Source organism: Eurypyga helias, unplaced genomic scaffold (assembly GCF_000690775.1).
Source record: "Eurypyga helias isolate BGI_N326 unplaced genomic scaffold, ASM69077v1 scaffold9527, whole genome shotgun sequence".
Classification (NCBI taxonomy): Eukaryota; Metazoa; Chordata; class Aves; order Eurypygiformes; family Eurypygidae; genus Eurypyga; species Eurypyga helias.
The window spans coordinates 10,878-31,459 of NW_010262346.1; the positions used below are offsets into that span (position 1 = coordinate 10,878).

General features: G+C 48.9%; 1 protein-coding gene across 1 annotated transcript; it reads right to left on the reverse strand.

Annotated features, from left to right (window-relative positions):
• Nucleotides 1-549: 549 nt before the first annotated feature.
• AXDND1 (axonemal dynein light chain domain containing 1) lies at nucleotides 550-20,229 on the reverse strand. The gene is given in 27 exon segments (XM_010155696.1): nucleotides 550-650; nucleotides 1,609-1,750; nucleotides 2,199-2,208; nucleotides 2,598-2,689; nucleotides 3,812-3,937; nucleotides 4,086-4,229; nucleotides 4,821-4,931; nucleotides 6,002-6,099; nucleotides 6,655-6,856; nucleotides 7,526-7,664; nucleotides 8,230-8,407; nucleotides 10,884-11,118; nucleotides 11,564-11,627; nucleotides 12,448-12,614; nucleotides 13,162-13,263; nucleotides 13,833-13,953; nucleotides 14,000-14,006; nucleotides 14,556-14,653; nucleotides 15,075-15,215; nucleotides 15,726-15,847; nucleotides 16,560-16,668; nucleotides 17,198-17,251; nucleotides 17,903-17,988; nucleotides 18,332-18,458; nucleotides 19,036-19,136; nucleotides 19,477-19,658; nucleotides 20,133-20,229. Coding segments are annotated over 27 exon segments (3,156 nt in total).
• Between the last annotated feature and the right edge of the window lie 353 nt (nucleotides 20,230-20,582).

The following is a 20,582-nucleotide window of genomic DNA, read 5'->3' on the forward strand; positions in this document are numbered from 1 at the left end:
GGGGCTCGGATGCCACACAGAAATCACAGGGAGGTGGAGCATTTAAATGCCATCCCAGTGCACTGAGTGGGTGAACTGGCAGCACCCGAAGTCTGATTTTGTGACCTTGGTTGCAGGCAACTCTCCTGTGACAGCAATTTGAGAAAGGCCTTCAGGATCAGGCACAGCTCCAGGCTGCTTTACACTTGCTGGAAGAAGGACAAAAGCCTTCAAAAGAAGAAGATTCAAGGACAAATTAAAATTTGTCTGTACAATTCCGTAGGATTTCTTCCTAACCAACCAGCTGGTAACTGGATCATCCAAAGCCCAGAGGATACACATCATCAGATGCACAACCAGGCCATGCTGGCAGTGAGAAAACAACCCCTTGATATGAGAGGAAAAAGGTACAAATGACTTACTTGCATGATCCAACAGGGATGAGGCAGACAAGCAAGATGGATGCGGAAGTGGTAGAAGATGGTGGAGTAGTAGGTAAGGAGTAAAGTGGATCGGGGTGAAACACTACTATGAATGGGCACTAAGAGACTACTCAGGCACTGCTGTTCTTTAATGTTTGCTGTTTCTGGATCCTTTCGTTTGGTCAGAGATAGAAGTTCTGTGACTTGAGCAGGCCCCGACTTCCGAGACGCTTTCTTGGAAACATTTTTCTGAAAGAAAAACAGAACAACCACCCAAAGCCGTTAAAAATAGCATGGAGTTAAGGACGTAATATCTTGGGCACAGTTTAACAAAGTAGCTTCTCCTTCCGCTTTGATGACAAAGAGACAGGATACTTTGAAGGACTAAGGGAAGGAGTTTTAATTCCCATACTTCTTCTCCATATCTGACATCTGTGTGCAACCAGTTGAGAAAGGACACAGGGAAATTCTCTCATCCACAACAAACACGCGACCCGAGGAACTTACTGGTATTGCCCATACGGTGTGGCAGCAAGTCAGCAGTGTTAAATGACTCCTGGAGACAGCAAGTGTCCTGTGCTGTGAACACAAAAGGTCTGTGGCCTCCAAGAGTGAAGGGACCTGGAACATGATTTCTTTTCTATCCCAAAATCAGTGATCCTCAACAGATCTTCTTCTTTTCCCAGGGAGGTGGTGGAGTCACCATCCCTGGATGTGTTTAAGAGACGGGTGGATGAGGTGCTGAAAGATATGGTTTAGTGGCGGACAGATACAGTTGGACTGGATGATCTCTAAGGTCTTTTCCAACCTAGTGATTCTATGATTCTATGATTCTATGACTGTAACAGGGAACACTGACTTACAAGGAAGATGAAGGTAATAACAGTGACCTCCTACAGACCCTGTGTCACATGTCAAAATAAAAAAAAATTACTCAAAAAAACCCCAAACCAAAACACAAAACAAAACAAAAAAACCCACACCACCAAAAAAACCCCAGCAACCAACCAACCCACACCACAGTCAGGAGTTCCTTCTGCCCTGATCCAGAATCATGTTAGAAGACTCCTTGCTTGGCCTCTGACAAAACCTTGGGATGTGTCTGGGGGAGAGGGTCCTGCACTAAATGGGAGATGAATGCAGTGTCCTCAAAGATCGATTCCCTCTCTGAGCCAGGGAAAGGGTTCAGAATATTGATTCTCCTGACCTTGCCCTTCTTCATGTGTCGCTTCTGGGATGACTTCCCCCTCCTTCTCCAGCTCACTTTCTAGCTCTTTGATTCTCTGCAGAGCTTCTTCCAGCTTCTCTTCAAGATCTCCCGATCTCTCCTCTGCATTCTGAGCACGGATCTCTGTTGCCCCGAAACACAGAAGCAAAGGTAACGCTGAAACCTGCAATCTAAGCAGCTGCTGGCAGGAGAGCTATAAGAAAGATTTAGAAAGCTGAAGCATTCAGTGGGACGGACCGACTCTATAAAACACATTTATGGTTTCAGGGAAGGGCGTTGTTAAAAGACTTATCAAGGACTCACTTCATGGCACATCTGTGTAAACCCTGCAAATGGAATTGATTTTAAAACTCAGTGTTTGCTAGCAAAGGGGGCGATGCTGACCTTCACTGTGCAAGGATAAACACAGAGCACAGTCAATTCTGTTAGCAAGGGTCACCCTGGATAATGTAAGCTCACAGGCAAAACCAGAAGTACGAGGGAATGGGATTCAGAGTGCCCAAGCCTGGTTAGGCAAGGAAGGAGTCCTTACCGAACACGAACCTTACTGCGAGTCGGCACGGAGCCACTTGGGTGTCCCTTCATTGCGCTCCCCATGCTTAGGCACCACATTGCATGGCTGCACCGAGCTCCTGGGCACCTACAGGCCCTGGAAGCGCTCAGCTGCATCCACGTAGCACCACGCGAGTGCCAACAGAACCTGACGGATTGGGATGTCGTGCAGAGAACCATCATGAGTACCCCTGCAACGCACCCCGTGAGTACACACACGGGCGGAGGGGAGCTGACATGGGATGTGAGTTCAGCTAGCAAGCCACAGTCAATGGCCCAAGACAATCAGAACTGAAGGAAATCCAAAATTATGCCAGATACTGGATGAAGCAGAACTGGATCAGAAAATGGAACAAGCGCTTGCCTGGGATAAAACCCTGTCCCGCTCATGCCTCCAGCATGGGACCAGTACTCACAGGAGCTGTGCTTGCAGATGTTCCAGCGTTGCCAGGGCTTCAAACTCTCTCTGGGAAAAGGGAGTTGAGGACTTGGTGTCAGTCATCTCCCTCTGGCTGGAAAGAGCAAAACCTTCTGTAAGCGAACCTGGAACCAACAATGTCACATTTCATCTGCGGCATCTGCCTGGTTTGGTGCCAGCGTCTCGCTGCACAGTCACAACACAGAGCTCTGTATCAGCAAAACATGTACAACCAGAGGCTGGTTCAGGCACTGGACCCATCTTGGCATTGAAAATAGACTAAATTGCTTTTCTGACTCAGACATGAAAGTGTCCCTGGCTCAGAGTCTCGGATTGCTGGTGCACTCACTGGGTTACAGAGGATGGAGATAGCTGTAGCCTGGTCAGGAGTGGAAAACACAATAAAACAATGCTTGGAGAACAGAAAGAGGCAGATCCTCACCAACAGGCCTAAGTCAGTTTTCTTCATCTGAACAAGACAACCAGGGTTTTTCTGTAAAAGTAACTGTTGAAAGGCTTCTACTCAAACCTTTGGGAGGTAATTGTGATTTCCAGGGACTCATTTCTGTAAAACAAGTCAAAGTCCACAAAGAAATGCTCCTGCGTCTCCCACTGTCACTCAGAACGAGCTGCCCACCTCGAAAGCATGAAGGGCAAGGCCCACTCAGCCATGCAGCACGCTCAAGGAGCGGGACCATCCACTGACAGCTTGCGACAGACCCACAGTCCCTGTAGGCTCCACTCTGGAGAGGGAGTGACTGGAAAAAGCAGGCCCTATGTCTTCTGAAGAGCACCATCCCAAAGGCAAGTGGAGAAACCAAGGACCCAGAAGGCCAAAACAGCCTAAACTTGCTTCCCTGTTGTTGTGGGATCTCTCTGAACCCCCTTCAGCTCCCCCCACGCACTTGGCACCAAGCCATTTGCACCACCCCAGTCTCCGCAGACAGTCCTGGTTCAGACTACACGCACCACCCATTCCAGAGAAGTCCCGAGGCACAACAGTAACGCACGGGTCAGTAGGACAGACTGCAGCTGCGGTAACTGTGCTAGTGATTATTTAAAATAGCAAGAAGAGAGGAATCAGAGAAAACCAGCACCTTGCACTGCCCCAGCAGGTCTGGCACAAGTGGGGTGCCCTAAGAGTCTGGTTCGACAGCTAAACCCAGTCTGTGCCAACAGGCCACAGACCACTGGTGCAGTGAAGGCTCTTACCCCTGTAACCGACACGCCGTCCGACTTGCGAGACTTCAGGTGGACGTTGGCATCATGTCCTATGTATCTGATCATGTCTGCAGCAGCTTCGCTGTCCTCAGTCAGATAACCCACGCCTGGCTGCTGCTGGGAGAGCAAAGGAACAAGAAATAGGAGATAGCACTAGCCTCGCGGCATCCAAGGCTGCCGTAAGGCCACGATTCACACTCCATACGCTGAGCAATAAATAAAACGGCCCTGCTGGAAAGTAGCATATTGCAGCTACTACAGTCACCTGCGTAACAGCAATCTCCTCCTTTACTTCTAACATTTCTTCCTCTGTTACGGGTTTCCCACTGCCGTTGGCACCTTCAGCTTCAAGCTCTTCCTGAGCTGAAGAAATGACAGTATCCTCGGGCTTACGCTTCCGCCGCAATTCCTGCAAGGCACCATAAGAAGGCTCAGGTGAGTAGCACGATCTCTCCACCTACCCAGCAAAGCAAGCTGGTCTCTGACCTTCTTTTGCACACATTTAGACATGGAGCTAGGAGGGTCCTGAGTGTGAATATATTTTAAATAGAATTTAACCTGTTTTGTATGAAAGCAGACAAACCCCAGGCCAGCCATCGGTAAAACACATCCAGTGAAATAAGGAATTAAACTGGAAGCTCAGCCTGATCTCCTGGGCAAGGCAAGCACCAGGATTCCAGCCAAAGCCCACCCCAATGAGTGAAGCAAAAGCTGTCGCGCACCATGGGAGATGGATCTATGAGTGGGGTCACATCTCCCAGCTCCACTGAAGCTCTGGTTTTGCCTTAGATCTGCCCTCACAAGAAGTGCTGTGATTTTTAACCAGTTTATAGTTGTAACACGTCATAGATCTAGCTGCCGCTTTGAGTGCATGCAGTTCTCCATGGGAAACCTTCCTCCCTTAAACCGAACTGCAGCCGAAGCCTTAAGGAACAGCTTTGAAGCAGAACTTCATTCAAAATGGTTCAGCCTAGAACAGCGAATGCAAGTCTTCATATACCTCTGATCCAAAGAGGTTTCTCAATTCTTCTAAATCCAGAAAGGAGACCGTGGTGCCTTGGATTTCTGAAAGGAGAAGACTACATGTTTGAATCTAATTACAGCACTCCGTCTGGGAAAACATAACAGAAAAGGATTATTCAAGGATTTTTGAGAATTAAAAACAGCTGTTATATTCTGTTGTGGAACCCACAACATCACAAAGGTGATCAGAGGGCTGGAGCACCTCTGCTATGATGAAAGGCTGAGAGAGTTGGGGTGTTCAGCCTAGAGAAGAGAAGGCTCCGGGGAGACCGTATAGCACCTTCCAGTGCCTGAAGGGGCTACAAGGAAGCTGGGGGGGACTTTTTACAAGGGCCTGTAGTGACAGGACAAGGGGAAACGGGGTTAAATTGAAAGTGGGGAGGTTTAGATTGGGTATCAGGAAGGAATTCTTCTCAGAGAGGGTGGGGAGGCACTGAGACAGGTTGCCCAGAGAAGCTGTGGATGCCCCATCCCTGGAAGTGTCCAAGGCCAGGCTGGATGAGGCTTGGAGCAACCTGGTCTAGTGGAAGGTGTCCCTGCCCATGGCAGGGGGTTGGAACTGGATGATCTTTAAGGTCCCTGCCAACCCAAACTGTTCTGTGATTCTATGATTCATAGTCAGTTAAATAATTCCTCTCACATTCCTCAAGTGCAAGCAGAGCTCGGCTGAACAGTAGCAACGATTAAGAGCCTTACATGCTCGTGTAGAATAAGGAGGTGGCAGGCAGGTCAGTTAACTGCAAAACGTTTCAACTGCATCTGTGTAAATGTATTTATTGGCATATATTGCACCAGGCGCCCCCAGGGCCCCCTAAGCACCACCCACATCTGGATGCACATGGCTCTGACAAGCTCTGAACCGGAGGCTCACTGTCACTCCTATGGAATAAATCTCACAGGAGACCCCTTACATATGTACACCACAACAGGGTAAGGAAAACATTAAAACTGAACGTGACCTGACCCAGGTTTATCTGCTTTCCAGGACTGCAGAGTCAGTAGGAGTCTTGGGGGACCAGGGTAATCTACTGGAGTAATCCATTCCAGGGTAATTTACTGGAGTAATCCATTCCTATGTATTTCCCTCTACCTTTTACACAGCAGACACAGCCTCACCTACCCCAGACCTAGAGAGCTGGAAAGGCAGACATCTTTTACCTTGATCTTATTCAGCTCCTCCAGCTCAAAATCCACGTCTACATCCATCTCAGACCGCTTCTTCCGAACGATGGCACTGACAATCTCACAGCAGCAGCCGCAAAGACGCAGAATGTCATCAGCCCTGCAGGAACGCCCTGGGATGCTTTATTCCCTTCCATCAGGAGCCTGCTGCTGTCACCGAGGTACAGGAGTCTCCAGAAGAGCATCCCTTGCCTGCCCCTTGCACAACCACCTCCCAGACAGCTTGTCCATGCACGGAGGATGTGTGAGCACAGATCGTGAGTGAGGTGGACCCTTTGCCCCGGGTGACCTGGACTAGAGACACACTGCCTGTGCTGCCCTTACTTCCTCAGCGCTCACCCGCAGAAGCGCGGGCAGAGCTCACGCAATCACAGATGCTAGCGTGTTTTAGAGCAGCACTAGGTATAAAGCAGGCGCTGCCATTCTCCTGAGGTGTTCCTATCCTACTAGGGTCCCTACAAATTCCAGTAAGGCCCATTTAGGACCCGGGAATGAGACCCAAGGACAACCAAAGCGATGGGATCTGTCGCCATGACCAATCTCTCAGCACACTACACTTTTTCTTAAAAAAACAAACAAACAAACAAACAACAAACCCTTAGATGACATTAAAAAGCTCTGCTGGTACCTGACTATAGAGCCAGAGAGTCTGCTCATCTCCACAGCCAGCTCTTCAGCCCCGTGCTGCAGCTTACGAGCCCTCAGCAGTCTGAGCTCCTCCTCGGCGTCTGACTCTTGCTGCTGGGGACACTCAGAGGACAAGCGCTCTTCTGTCACGTACCTCAGCAAGTTCACCAGCCACAGAGTCAGGTTTTTGTGCAGTTCAGTCACCTGCACAGAACATCGGAGCAAATCTAAACCAGTAGTAAACGACACCTTGCCAAGCAGGCTGAAGTCAGTGCATTTAGGTCAACGTCCTACCTAACTTAATTTGCAAACTGACCTAAGGACAGAAACATTTGTACCATTTTTCTCTCCCGTATTCATTCCCATTACAAACACATCTTTTCCTACTATGGATCTAATCCTTCTCCCAGTTCTTATTTAGGATCATTATCAGCCACGGGGTGCTCTCATCTGTCCAGAATTCAGTGAGAAACCAAAAAACTCAAAAATAATCACACACCACACTTCCGGAACATTTAAAAAATGCACAGGGAGAGCCTCTGACCTATGCTCCTGGGAGAAAGAAGTAAAACCACAGAGAGCTAGCAGCCCCAACAGCTCTCTGAACAGGAAATAACAGCGTTATTCCAGGGGAAATGCTTGCTCAAGATGAAACAATAAAATTATGTTCATGCACTGTACAGGAGACCTCATGGCTATTTTTAGAGTTCTCCTCTGCTGCTCTGGCTGGAAGACAACAGCCACAACTCCAACGGGAAAGAAGTTGAAAGAGAAACAAGCGTTCTGCGCAACTGCACTCTGGCCAGATGGAAATTAAAGACTGGATACTAGACATAGTGCTCTTCTCCCTAGCAGTTTCAGGCTTGCACTTACTTTTTCATTAAGATGCACGATGTCCTTCTCACCCTTATCATTCACAGACAGAACCCATCACACAATCATCTGAAAAAATTCTTTAGGTACCACCATGAAAAACAAAAACCCAAATCCAGAAACAAAGTGACCACCCGATCTGAGGATCCCCTCTCTCAAAGACACCTTCTTCCTTCCAACTCAAGGAAAACGATGTATGTTAGTACACCGTATCCTGGAAACGTGACACAGGCCCTTTTGCTAATGCTACAGTGGTGGGAAAACTTGGCATTTGCAATTAATATATCATAATTTATATACATCTCTCCTGCACGTGCTCTGCAGATGATTTCTTGACGATATTTCTCCGAGACAATGGAGCACCATGACAAGGAATATGCCCCCACAACTCTGTAAATTAACCATGTATTTGGTTTTTCCTTCAAAGGCCAAGATTCCCGAAGCAGGCGGCAGTTTGGAGGGAGACAGTGATGTTCCAGGAGCCATATGGAAACCACCCACTGTCTCCACAGATATTGCCAAGTCAAAGCAAAGGCAAGGCAGTCACCAATCCTTTTAATGCTTCAGCTGATCACATTTACCCCAACTGCCAGTGTCCTGAGCCAGGGTCCCCACAAAAGACCATTTCTCTGGTCTTACAGGGGTAGTTTAACATACAAGGCCAACCCAGACACAATTAACACCTCCGTCCTTACGGGAAATGCAGTCGGAAACAGCTCATGGCTGCATCCACCTGGGCCAGCCACCCGGGAACCTTGTGATAAAACGCCCACAGCTCAGCTTTGCCGTTCCTGCACGCGCCAGAACCCCTCCTCAGCTTTTGCGCCTTGGATACCTAATCTTCCATACTTCTCACCAAGGCTGTCAAAAACCTTGCTGTGCCTGCAGGTAAAGAGAACACGAAGCATTGATTACAATTCTTTCAGGCAGTAACAAGGCCGAGTTCACAGAGGGACGAAGAGCCTCTGTGAGAGCTGACTACACTTAGGACGAAGAGTGAGCTGTTTAGTAAGCACTGGATTCAAAGCAACCTGAAAGAAAACGGACTTGATCCAGAGCCCCTGCTTTTCTTCTTGCCTTGGCAGGTTTGGCTGCCTCACTGCATAAAGGTTTAATACAACTCCCTCGAAAACAGCTTCGCAGCGACAACTCGGCTCTTCAGAGGTGCAGGTGACACAGTGTGCACCGATGTGCCAAATGCCTGGAGAAGGCAGTAAATCACTTCTCCGCTCACTCCTCTGGCACACACTGGAGGACATTCTGTTTGTTGAGGAGCACGCTTGAAACGCGACAACCCTCGCTTTTGATACCCAATGTTTAAGCTTTCTTTAAACCCCAGTAAGGTCACGGCCTCCACAACATCTTGTAGCAAAGATGGCATGTCAAGCACACGGGGGTGATGCCAATTTTTTTAATATTTCAGTGATCTTGATGCATGGCTTGGTTTCCTCACCGTACAGCTGTGGGGTAGAACCGATTAACTTCTCCTCTTAAGAGCAAAGAAGAAAAGAGGTGGGTCCCAGAAGGGCATGGGGTGACCGAGAACAGTCACTTCTGATCCCTTACGTGTGGTTTAGCCGTATTAGACCTTACGCCGTATTCTGGATCCTTATTAAGCAGCAGCCAAGGTTGGGAAGGCTCTCTGTGTCATTGCATTTATCTTATAAACTTAACCAAGCCCCCAGCAAAACAGCAGACCTAACTGGAGCTCACTCTGGGCCCAGGTGCCAATTTCAGAGTCAAACCATCTTATTCTCCCCAAGAAGTTAGGCTGTGAAGGCTTTAAGAAGTGGTCAAGGAAAACTCAATAAAAGCAAAGACTCTAAAGCCAAACCTTAAGGATTTCATATAAGCCCTCTTTTTTACCTCCTGTCTAAAACAATCTCATATCCCGTTGTTTGCTCGTTGTCCACCTCCACTCCTTGTTATCGAATACCAAACCATTCGTAGTGCTGCACATGCTGCTCGAGATCAGGTAATCGGATCTTAGAAGATAATAAATACTTCAGGAAACTGAGAAATGCTTCAAGGCAGCCGAGTGCCCTGGCCTTACGGGACAGAATTACCATGTTCTCAGTATCGTCTCTTACCTGTTCTTTACAACCTCTGTAATTTTCACTGGTTTATACCACAGCTGCAACGTAAAGAGAAGGGACAGCTCGTATTTCCCACTGAATGGCCATTACATTACAAAGCAAAAATCAATCCAAGCTCTTCAAAATCTGAGGCCTTGTGAGGATGAAGAGAACGCCCTTCCTGTGGTCCAGTTTCCAAAGCCTTTGTTAAAAAAAAACCCAAAATCCCCTTTTCTGGACTTAACGGGCTGAAGCCTGCACTGTGCTGCCTGGGTCTTTGTTCAGATCATGACTAACTGTCGAGGCTCCTAAAAACTTGCTGTTAACTTTTTGCCATGCTGCTGTCTGGCCAGTTACAGCCCCGTTTCTTCTTCTTTCTCTCCCTTTCTAATGGGAACTACCAGAAATACTTATTTCCTTTAGCTGTCTCTTCGGATGGACAGATCTAGCATTCCTGAAATATAACATGCAGTATAAGGTAACGTAGGGAAAAACACAGGATAACCCTGAATGACAGAATGACAGTATGAGAAGCAGCTTAGCGAACATGAGTAGCAGCTCCAGACAGCACATGTTCAGTTTAGTTTTAGTTTGCTAAAAGGAAATAAGATGATTAAAAAAACAAACATCAGAGATGAAACAGTTCAGAAAACAGAAACAAGTCAAGGTCCTGCAGAGGCAAAGGTTGAGAAGGTTGGTTGCAAATTACCCAACAAATGTTTGTTATCTTACGCAGCACATGATAACTTTAGGTCAGCAAAGAAAACATTTATTTACATACTGAATTATCAAGATAGTAATATCAAGATAACTCAGTATCTAGATTAAAATAACTTTGTGTTCATGATAGAGTAATAAAAGAAGTATTACCCTCTGAGACAGTGTTATCTGGTTAATGATCTCCAAATGAGGTTTTACTTTACTTTTTAAACATCCATTCTTTCCTTTTACGTTTCTTTTCTTTTCCATGAGTTATCTGCATCATCACAAACCGCCCGTGCTCCCCCGCTACGTAACACCCCACTTCCCCGTGTCACATCTGCACTGCAAGTTCTTTGCACTGCACCACATTTATAAGTTTCGGATATTCTTTGATATGCGAGTGCCAGTCAAGTTTCTCAGAGTTTATCCCTTGCATGTTCTTGATTCCTAGCACGTATGGGGGGGTCGGACTTCAGCTTTGGAATAAGCCAGTGCAGACTATGTCAACAGGTCCCGTATGACCCACAACTTTCCTGGCATCCCCTAGGAAAGGCCGAACTGCAAAATGAGTAATTCCTTACCATTATTCCCAGTTATCCTTATACTGTATTGCTTGTAGAGTTTATGTGCCCTTCGGTTTATTTCTTCCAGGGCAGCGTGCTGTGGAGGCAGTGCTCCAGCAAAGTCCCGGTGTCGACTGAGCACCGTTTGGCCCAGCTCTGTCCAGTGCTCCTGCAGGCTAGCAGCGCTCCTCAGCCTCTCCATCCCTCGTAGGTGCACCTCCCCTCCATACTGCTGCAGGTCTTCTTTCAGCATCTGAAAGGAAAGGAGCAAGCTCACCACGCCCCCAGAAGTCAGAGCACCCTTTGGATGCAACAGAAAGGTGCTAAAATGGGGTAGGAGAAGCGTGAGGAATCCATGAGCTTGAAGATGTCACAGCGAGTAGGCAGCACGAGAAATTGGAAGCTTACTGGTGACAATTCTGAGCACTTCTACGGGTTATCATTATCAGTCACCAGAGCTGTGGCTCAGACAGCACTTAAATGCACAACTAAGTTCAGCGCTTGGGCTGAACCACGGTCTTGGTCAATTATAATTTCTCATCTGCAGACTCTGAGCTTGAACTTCAGCACCAAAGGCTTGAGCTGATGTGTTTCCGTTCACATCTGCGATGGGCACGGATGCTCACTGGGACTCAGCTAACACACGGTACTTTGCTGAGCACGTACCACTCAACAGCTCTAGCCCCCCAAAACCTTACCTTTATCAAGTTCTTGGTATCTTGCAGGATTTCATCCAGCAGTTTTTCATCCATCGCAGAGGAGCTAACGCAGATGGAAAGGAGGGATAAGCGGTGAAGGTAAAAACTGCTTTAGTAGCTAGTGTAAAACCAAGAGTGAAGATATCCTCTACACATGTCAAGTTCTTGGTACAAATCATAAATTGACAGGGAAGTAAAAACCACCAGGCTCTACTCAACCAGGGGTTTTTGTTCTCTCACTCAACAGAACACAGGAGGTGTCAGTTCAGAAAATAAGTTACTTCCCAGCAAAGATGAAAAATTCAAAGCACACCAAGAATTCAGACATCATTAATTCCATGACTGAAATCTAGGAGGTGATGTCTTGTTCACGCACACACTGTGCATTTCTGCATTACGTACCTGCTTTACGCTTTGTTTTACTTAACGTATCACAATGAACAAACAAAAAGCCTGCAAAATAGAGTCACCTTAACGTACAAAATGACTGGATTTGAAACGTCACGTCTTCGAGTCTCGTTTTGTGTCTGTACATGAGAGAACCGAATCATCTGTTGAGGCATCAATCCTGTGTGTTCAATTTAAAATACACCAGACTAAATAGAACTCCGTCATAGGAATGACAGCTGCAAAAAGAACGCTCTGGTTCATAGCAGGAGGGCGCAATGCTTGCCTCGCTGACTTTGACCAGAAGCCTGCAGCATCATTTGGGCGCTACTGTTAACGACCTGCTTATCAAGGTATGCGTGTTGAGTGGAAAATTGCGACAACAACTCCCTGCGCTGAGGGTCGGTGCGTGCTCCGCACTGGGCCGGCAAGGCCTGCTGCCAAAGGCGAAGGTTGAGGGAGCTGACTGCTACCCCACGTCCCCCGGGGCCACTCACGAGTCACTGCAGTGGGAGTGCTGAAGCCGCTTGTGGAGGCTGCTGCAGACAATCTGCAGTCTCGCCTGGCTGGACTCCTCAAAACGCTCTATTTCTGCTCCAATGTGACCCAACCTCTCCCTGAACTGCTCCGTCTCTTCCTCCAGATCCGCCAGGTCTCCCGTGTCCTGCAGGCAAGAGGGTGGGAAAAGGGACTGTTGTGACTACGTCGCTCCGAGTCAGAGGAACTCTCCCTCGGCCCTAGCTATTTTGAGACACGTCCTTATCAGAGGCCTGGGAAATGTCTAATTCCACCTCCCAGCCCTCGCAAGCCCTTTGAGACCGGAGCAGGGCAGCTGACCCTCCCCAGGCACGCCAGAACCAAGCGCTTGACTCCTTGTTGCGCTGCCGAGAGCGCACGCAACCCCGTAGCTCTGCAGCTAAAACTACACCAGCCTGGTTCTGTTTCCATTCTATGGAGATGGAACGGGGCGAGGGAGGAAAGTCACAGAAAACCAGGGGGAAACGGGAAAAAAGAAACGTGAGGTAGAGAAAAGGAGACATGGAGTACAGAGAGAAAAGCAGAGTGAACTCATTCAGATTCTAATACTCGTTTGAAACCAGACCGGGATTTGAAAGCTCCGATAACAGCAGTTTTCTCTTTCTGAGAGCTGTAGGGCGACCTACACACGCATGCAAAGGCTGAACAGGCCCCCATCACCAACAGGTCCCTACCTTTGAGCCCAAGAGCACTAGGAAATGCCTGAGGACGTTGGTCAGTGTCTTGCCACTAACATGGAGCTTGCGAACCGACATGAGCTGGTTTCTGCCTGCTATCTGAAAAAAACCCATCATTATTTGCCCTGTTTTCTTCTGAAAGGCATCTGACATGAACATAAGTGAAATGGAGCTCAAGAAGTTGAGTCTGCTTTCCTTACAAATAAACTCCCGAGCTCCTGGACACCCCCAAAAGCCCTGCTAACAGGCTTTAAACTAGAAATGGGATAACGCAGATGGCAAACGAGGGGGACACAAACCAAGAAGCACAGAATTAACCAAGAACAATATTTTGTGATGAAGTGCAAGGAATCTGTAGATGATATTCTAAACTATGAGGATTAGGAAACTTGAATCAAACCCATCTCTGAATGGAAAGATTAAATTTCACAGAAGCTCCTCCTGCACAGAACCTGAAGACACGTACAAAAAATGCAGCGTGAATTATGTGGTTTCTGTTTAAAAGACACGTGTGTGACGTACAACTGACCTCAGGGCAGGTATGAGATGTGTTGCTACTGGACTGAATTGAATATAAATGTTCTTTGGGTTGAAACCTGCCCTCGGAACAAGCCTGCTAGCCGTGACGTTTCATACCTTGCAGCGTATCACGGATCTCCTGCACCTACCTTCAGAGCCAGGTCGTAGGCAGCCGAGCTCCAAATATCCCTCTCTTGGGCTCGCAGCCAAACCTGCTCTTCCAGTCGCTTTCTCTGCGGCTCACATAACTCCCGATACTCTTCCAAAAGGCTGGAAAAGGCAATGAAATATGCACACCTGTGTTCCTCATTCACACTTACTGTCTTTCTGAAGCTGTTCTTTAGGCATTTTCTCTCCCTCTTTCCTTCCTCAGCCTCTACATTTGCAGGTCCTTTTCCCCGAGCCCCTACAACACCTTTGTGTTGATATTCCCATCGCAACCTGGATTCAGTATGACTACAGATCACTGTAAGCGAATCTGCGTGCCTGAGCACCACAGCTCTGATACCAACCGGCTAAATCCCGGATTTCTTAGGTATCTGAAGGTGTCCACAGGCCTTCAGCAGTTCAGAACTGCAGGCTCTGGTTGACTATGAAGTGCTCACCAGCTGTGAATTGGGGTGAAAAGCAGCTGAGCCACAAATGCAGCTCTCACGACTTAAAACTAGAGAGGTTTTGATCAGCTTTTTACCCATTTGGGGGGTTTAGCATTTATGGCAAAACAATATATATAATTATATCCTGAACAGCCACGCTCTCTTCCCCAGAAGGAAATCAGCTCTCACCTCTCCTTCCCAACAACCCCCACAGAACAAAACCAGCCCGCTGCAGAAATCTCCCAACCTCAACTTTGAAAACAACTTCCTTGGCACTCGCTTCTGCCTCCTGCATGGCTGCAGCCAGCTCCGCTTGAGCTCCTCCTGCTGCTTTGGTCACCCGGCAGTCGTGCTGCCGTACCTCGTGCAGCTCGCTGAAACGGCAGGGACGGACTTGGTGCAACTTCGCCCAGCGCGAAGGCCTCTGCTCTGGCAGACACGGACCGGTGGGCCCTGCACCATCACGCAGGGATACACAACCATCTCGCTGTGGGGGTGAAAGGCACCCTAAAGACCTCCCCGCGCAGGCGCGTCGCTCCAACCGCCCCTTCCTGCGGCCCCCCACCAACGCACCGCCAGCGTGCCAAGGACAGGAGGTGGCTTTGGCGTTCTTTGGCACTAAGAGGGTGCAGTGAGAGCGTAAGGAGGCTCGAGTGTGGTCCCTATAGCTCTGCTTCAAATCATAACACTGTCCTCCTGCTCCTGGGGAGGGGGGAAGCTTCCAAAACCCAACAAACTCAATGGTCTAAGGCAAGTGCATAGAGATCATTTCTTAGGATCAGGCAGGATTCAGACCTGGCCAGCTGTCCAACAGATTCTTTAAAACAGAGTAGCTCTTCCTCAGTGTGTCTGTTGACCCACCGCTACGACATCATTTTTTCGTAGAGGGTCTTCATCTGTTCAGGAATTTGCTCCAGGAGACGCACATACCTCTGCCTGCAGCAGAACGAGTAAAAAGGGGCATTTACCCGAGAGCGCAGATGTCTCTCGGGCCGTCCGAAGACCCCTTCCTGTCACTGCACAGGAAGCTATCCAGAAGCCAATCTTCTGAGTGTTTGGGCCAGGGATTTTAAACCCTCAGGAGCAATTTAATTGCTACAAATAATGGTAACCTGAGCACGGGAAGCCTGGCCATGAGGGAAGTACCAGCGATTCTGCGTGGGAAAGCTTCCACCAAATGTCACACCGCTAAGGTGCCTGCACTGCCAAGGGTGGTGACAGCGCCACCAACAGCTCCAGGTTACCCGACAGAAGCTCGTTAGCCTCGGTCGTTAAGTAGGCAGGGAAATCCTATTTCACTGCTGGCATCAGACCCCACGCCAATTCCATCACAGCGGGCTAGCTTTGCTGGGCAGGGACATGAGGAACCATCTGCAACAGCTAATGCCGCTCCGAGAGGACGCTCCCGTAAATCCAGAGGGGGATTAAGGGTTGGCTTATGGTGACCTGAGCTTCGAAAGCAGCTGTCCTCTCTCTACGCATTCCACGCTGACCTGCCGAATCAGCTCATGGAAAACGATGTTGTAGATGTTCTGCTCCGCCTTCATCAGCTCCAGCCGGTTGTGCAGCTGGCAAAGTGGGAGAGAAAGATCACAGCCGTGCGGCGCCTGGCCAGCCTACGCCTTTAACAGGGGTGAGCACAGATCCCTCATTTCTTCCGGAGGAGGTTTCCCTTTGAGGACAAAACACTACTAAAGGTATACCGGAGAAGGGAAGGATCCATCCTGCACACATTCACAGGCTCATCTTCCTACCCTCCTCTCAACACCCATGGCAGCTTCTCCGCTAATTCCAGCTGGAGTTCATGCTGAGGCCACACTACGTGTTTCAAAAAATCCTTCCCCATCCATTTAAACCTTCCCCATTACCATGCAAGAATAACAGAAAATAAGGCCAAGCAAGGTACAGATGTTCTCCGACATCTGCTTTGCCGGTGTATGAAGGTTTCCAGTGGCCCATTTTGCAAGACAGCAGCCTGTCTCCCGAGGAAGAGATGAGACAGCTACTGCCTTCATTCCTCCACAGTAACGCCAAATGCATTCCTTTCTGGCATTTTTAGCAAACTGTTTGTTCTTCGTGGATTGAAGAACAAAAGCTCACCATCTTCAAAGACAGCCAGCAGGTCAGGAGAGGAGCCCTTTGGCTGTTACAGGACCCACAGACAGCTGGCTCGGGCAGAAACTAGCTGCCAGGAGGCACAGCAGGGATGAACACTGGGGAAAACAGGGTGTTATTTTTCTGGGCACATGAAAATTGTTCAGGTACAAGTGAGTTATCCACCTGGGAAGGTCCTGTTATTCTGATTTGCTTGTCTACTCCAGCTTTTTCCAACATGCTGTCCATCACCTTCATCAGCGGGATGACCTCCAACCCCCTGGAGGGTTTCGTGACAGACCAGAAAGAGACCCATCATTACTGTGCATGGCCTATTATGGGATTTCCCCAGGAAATGAAATCCAAACAGCTGGGTTTTTTTTCCAACAACAGCTTCACGCAGGGTGGTACTTACGAGGATGGGAAGAGCCGCAGTTTCTTTTCACGGTCTTCAGCAGCGTTGTGTATTTACTGAGACGAACACAAGCGTTAGCACTCGGTTACAAATCCTTAAACAACGAGAAAGAATCTCCTTTACACTTAAGTTGTCTGGAGAGACCAAGCAGAGTCTTAGAGCCTTTTTTGGGCAAGGCTTGGTAAACTCTCACTGGAACAGCTTAAAAAAAAAAAACTGTTATTCTGGTTTGCTTGTCTACTCCAGCTTTTTCCAACATGCTGTCCATCACCTTCATCAGCGGGATGACCTCCAACCTCAGAGACCCATCATTACTGTGCGTAGCCTATTATGGGATTTCCCAGGAAATGAAATCCAAACAGCTGGGTTTTTTTCCAACAACAGCTTCACGCAGGGTGGTACTTACGAGGCTGGGAAGAGCCGCAGCTTCTTCTCACCGTCTTCAAGCAGCGTTGTGTATTTACTGAGACGAACACAAGCGTTAGCACTCGGTTACAAATCCTTAAACAACGAGAAAGAATCTCCTTTACACTTAAGTTGTCTGGAGAGACCAAGCAGAGTCTTAGAGCCTTTTTTGGGCAAGGCTTGGTAAACTCTCACTGGAACAGCTTAAAAAAAAAAAAAAGGAAAATAAAAAGAGATTACAAACAAACAAAAACCACCAGAGTGGTCAGATGCAAGACACTAGCAGGTTTATACCAGCATAAAGCCAGGGCCTGCCCAGCTTTGTGGCGGAAAGCAGTTCTAAAAGAAAACCAGGTAAACTAATCAAAATTATAGCTATATTAAAAAAAGCAGTAGCAGCAGCAACAAAAAAAAAAAATCCAAAAGTTGCCTCAAGGGATCAAACCAGATTTCAGTTTCTACATTTGTGTCCAACTACTGAACCCGCTGAGAAAGTACGAGGGGACAGGAAATCTCTGTTGGGCACCCAAAGCAGCAGGGACAAAGAGCAGGAGGGTGACGGGATTTACACGACCACCCCCCCTTTGTGTGCTGCCCCCCTTTCCCAGTGGCAAGGGGTGTATTTGGGCAGTGTCCTCCGCCTCTCACCGCTGTATCGCCCTGCTCTGAACAGTTGAGGGCAAACCGTTATAAACCAGAAATCACTCACTCATCGAAGTACTTCAAGGGCAAAACCCCCCTGTTCATCACGATGTGAAATTCCTTGGGAATCAGACTTTCTCCTAGGGGTGCGTGCTAGGGATGGGAAAGAGAGAGAGCACAAAACAGCAGCATGAGACATGTGAACACGCTCCTGGTTCCCTCCCACACTGGACACTAGTTTGGCAGCTGGGATGGGGAGGCTCATGGAGCGGGCTGGTCATGCTGCTTTTCCCTTTCCCACTCCACACGTCCAGAGCCCGACAGAACCAATCCGTGCCCGAAAGCGGATTGAAACGACCGACACTGAACTGCGACGGAGGAGCCGCGAGGAGAGCCCATGAGTTTTAGGACTAGGATAAGATCGGGGGACACAGATGAGGACCCCCCTTCTCCCGGCTGGTGACGCACGCGGAGAACACCCAAGGGCAGCACTCACAGGAACACGCAGCAGCGTACCATGGCTGCCTCGCGGGTCCCGACAGCTCCCAGTAAGACAGCTTCTGCCAGTCGTTGCCTTCTGAGCTCCTCGGCCAGTCGCCGTGTCACACAGGTAAGAGACGTCCCTGAAACGCAGGGGAAGAGCTCAGTCACTGACTCGCCCCGCAGCCCACCCACCCTTCCCTTACGGCCAGCCTAAGCCAGGCATGGGTTTGTTCTGCTCAGCCCAAGGCCAGGACTCCCTTCCTTGGGCCAAAAACACCAGATGAGGTCAAGTTTTTCAGGCGCATCAACCTTGCACTGCCTCACCGTTTTTCACCTCTGCTGACAGCGCCCTGTCGCACACACCCAACGCCCGATAAAGAGCAAAGCATGTTTTAACTTCCTCGCGCCGTTAAGCCTTGCTTATCTACAAAGAAGCGTAAAGCTAGTGCCTGCTAAGTCCATTAAAACCAGAAGAGCTTCTTTTCTTAATCACAGCGCATCCCTGCGAGCCTGGCACCCTTTGGAAGGATGGTTCCACGAACTGCTCGTTTAGCAACTCGTCTATTCTTCCCTCAAATCTCTCCTGCCCAAATTCGGATGGGGCAGCTGGTCCGTTCATCCAGCCACCCACCGCAAAACCAAGGGAGAGATCTAGCTCTGCCTTCCCAGCTCCAACGTCTTCCCGTTGCCCTCGTTCCTTATCCCTTCTTTGCTTACCTTCCAGCGCCTGTCAAACTGACAGGGTGGTCTGTCAGGTGTCTGAACTCGCTCCGACGATTAGGGTAATGCCAAAGCCGATCTGGGGTTTGCAGGCAGCCCTGCAGACAAGGAACACGTGGCTGTCGCTCCTGACGGAGAAACACGCCGAGGAGTGGGAGAGGTCAGGGTGGCTGCCGAGAGCTCCGCAGCGTTCTCTCGGTCTTGGGGCTAGAGAAACCGGTGCGGACAAACCAGCTTCCGCACGGGCTTCACGGCAGCACCGGGGTGGATGCATGTTTTATGGTGCTGTAAAACAGCATTTTGGGTCAGAAAAGTGACGTCACACAGGATAAATTTATCCTACAAGGTTGGCCAACTTCCCTTTTCCCCAGGGAACGAACACGCAGCCCCAGCAGAGTCAATCCTGGACAGAACGTGGCAGATGGCAGCAACACTCACCCTGAAGCCCCTTGGGGGTTTGGTGGTTTGCAGGGACCGTAAGTACGCCGGGCTGTAGAGAGAACTGCTGGCACGGGTCAGGCTTCGGAAAACCTCTTCTGGAACAAAGCTATGCTCCAGGGAAGACGGAACAGGCCTGATGCGGTCAAACATCCTTGAGGTATCCCTCAGCTTGGGCTTCTCTGGAAAACAGCATGACAGAAACACTTCAACAGGATTTCTTCTCTTGGTGGAAGAGAAAGCAAAGCTGATGCTAAAACACAGGGCTGAGAAGAACGAGGTGCCTTACTCCAAACCAGGATCAGCTCTATTCAATCCCTTATCCCAAAGCAGGATCTACTACCTGAAACACAGGCAGCTAATCCCATTTTTAGCAGTTGTTAGATCATAGGCGAAGCATCAAATAGCAGTTCCATTCTACCAGTGGGGGATACCGGTTGCACAACTGCTCCAAGCCACTCCACGCCAACGCCAAGGGATGCTGTCAACGGCTAAAGCGTGGATGTTCCTGCAGAGCCAGGCGGCTTTCCGCGAAGATATTAACACCCTAAAATACCAGCAATCACCTAAGGGTAAAACTTAGTGCAGAGAAGCATCCCGCAGGCAAAGAGAAGCTGGGAGGACAGTCAGACCCGCGACCTCCAGCCCAGCCCTACCTGATCGCCCTGTGCTGACCAAGCCTGCCCGCAAGGTTCCGCTCAGCTTCCTTCCGACGGCTCTCGCTCCAGGAGCCGGCATTCCCATCGCAGGCATGGCGAACGTTTCTTTTAACGTTTAGCCAAGGAAGCTTGCAGCAAGGAACAATCTAGAAACAGAAATAAACCCACATTTGTACTTCTTAGGGTGAGCAGCTTTACTTATTATGAAACCCCAGAAATCCTTGGGCCTGACGCCAGGCCCAGCAGTTAGGAAGGAGCCCCTGATGCTTAGCTATGTCCTCCCTAGGGGTGCTTGTTCTTCCACCTACAAACCGTATTAACAACTGCTTCTTGCACACTGAGCTGCAGATTTAGTAATATTCGTCCACAATTATTATCTCACTAATAAAAAAACCCCTATTTCCATTAGTTCCCTGATCTCCATGAATTCTGAACTTGCTCCAGCTA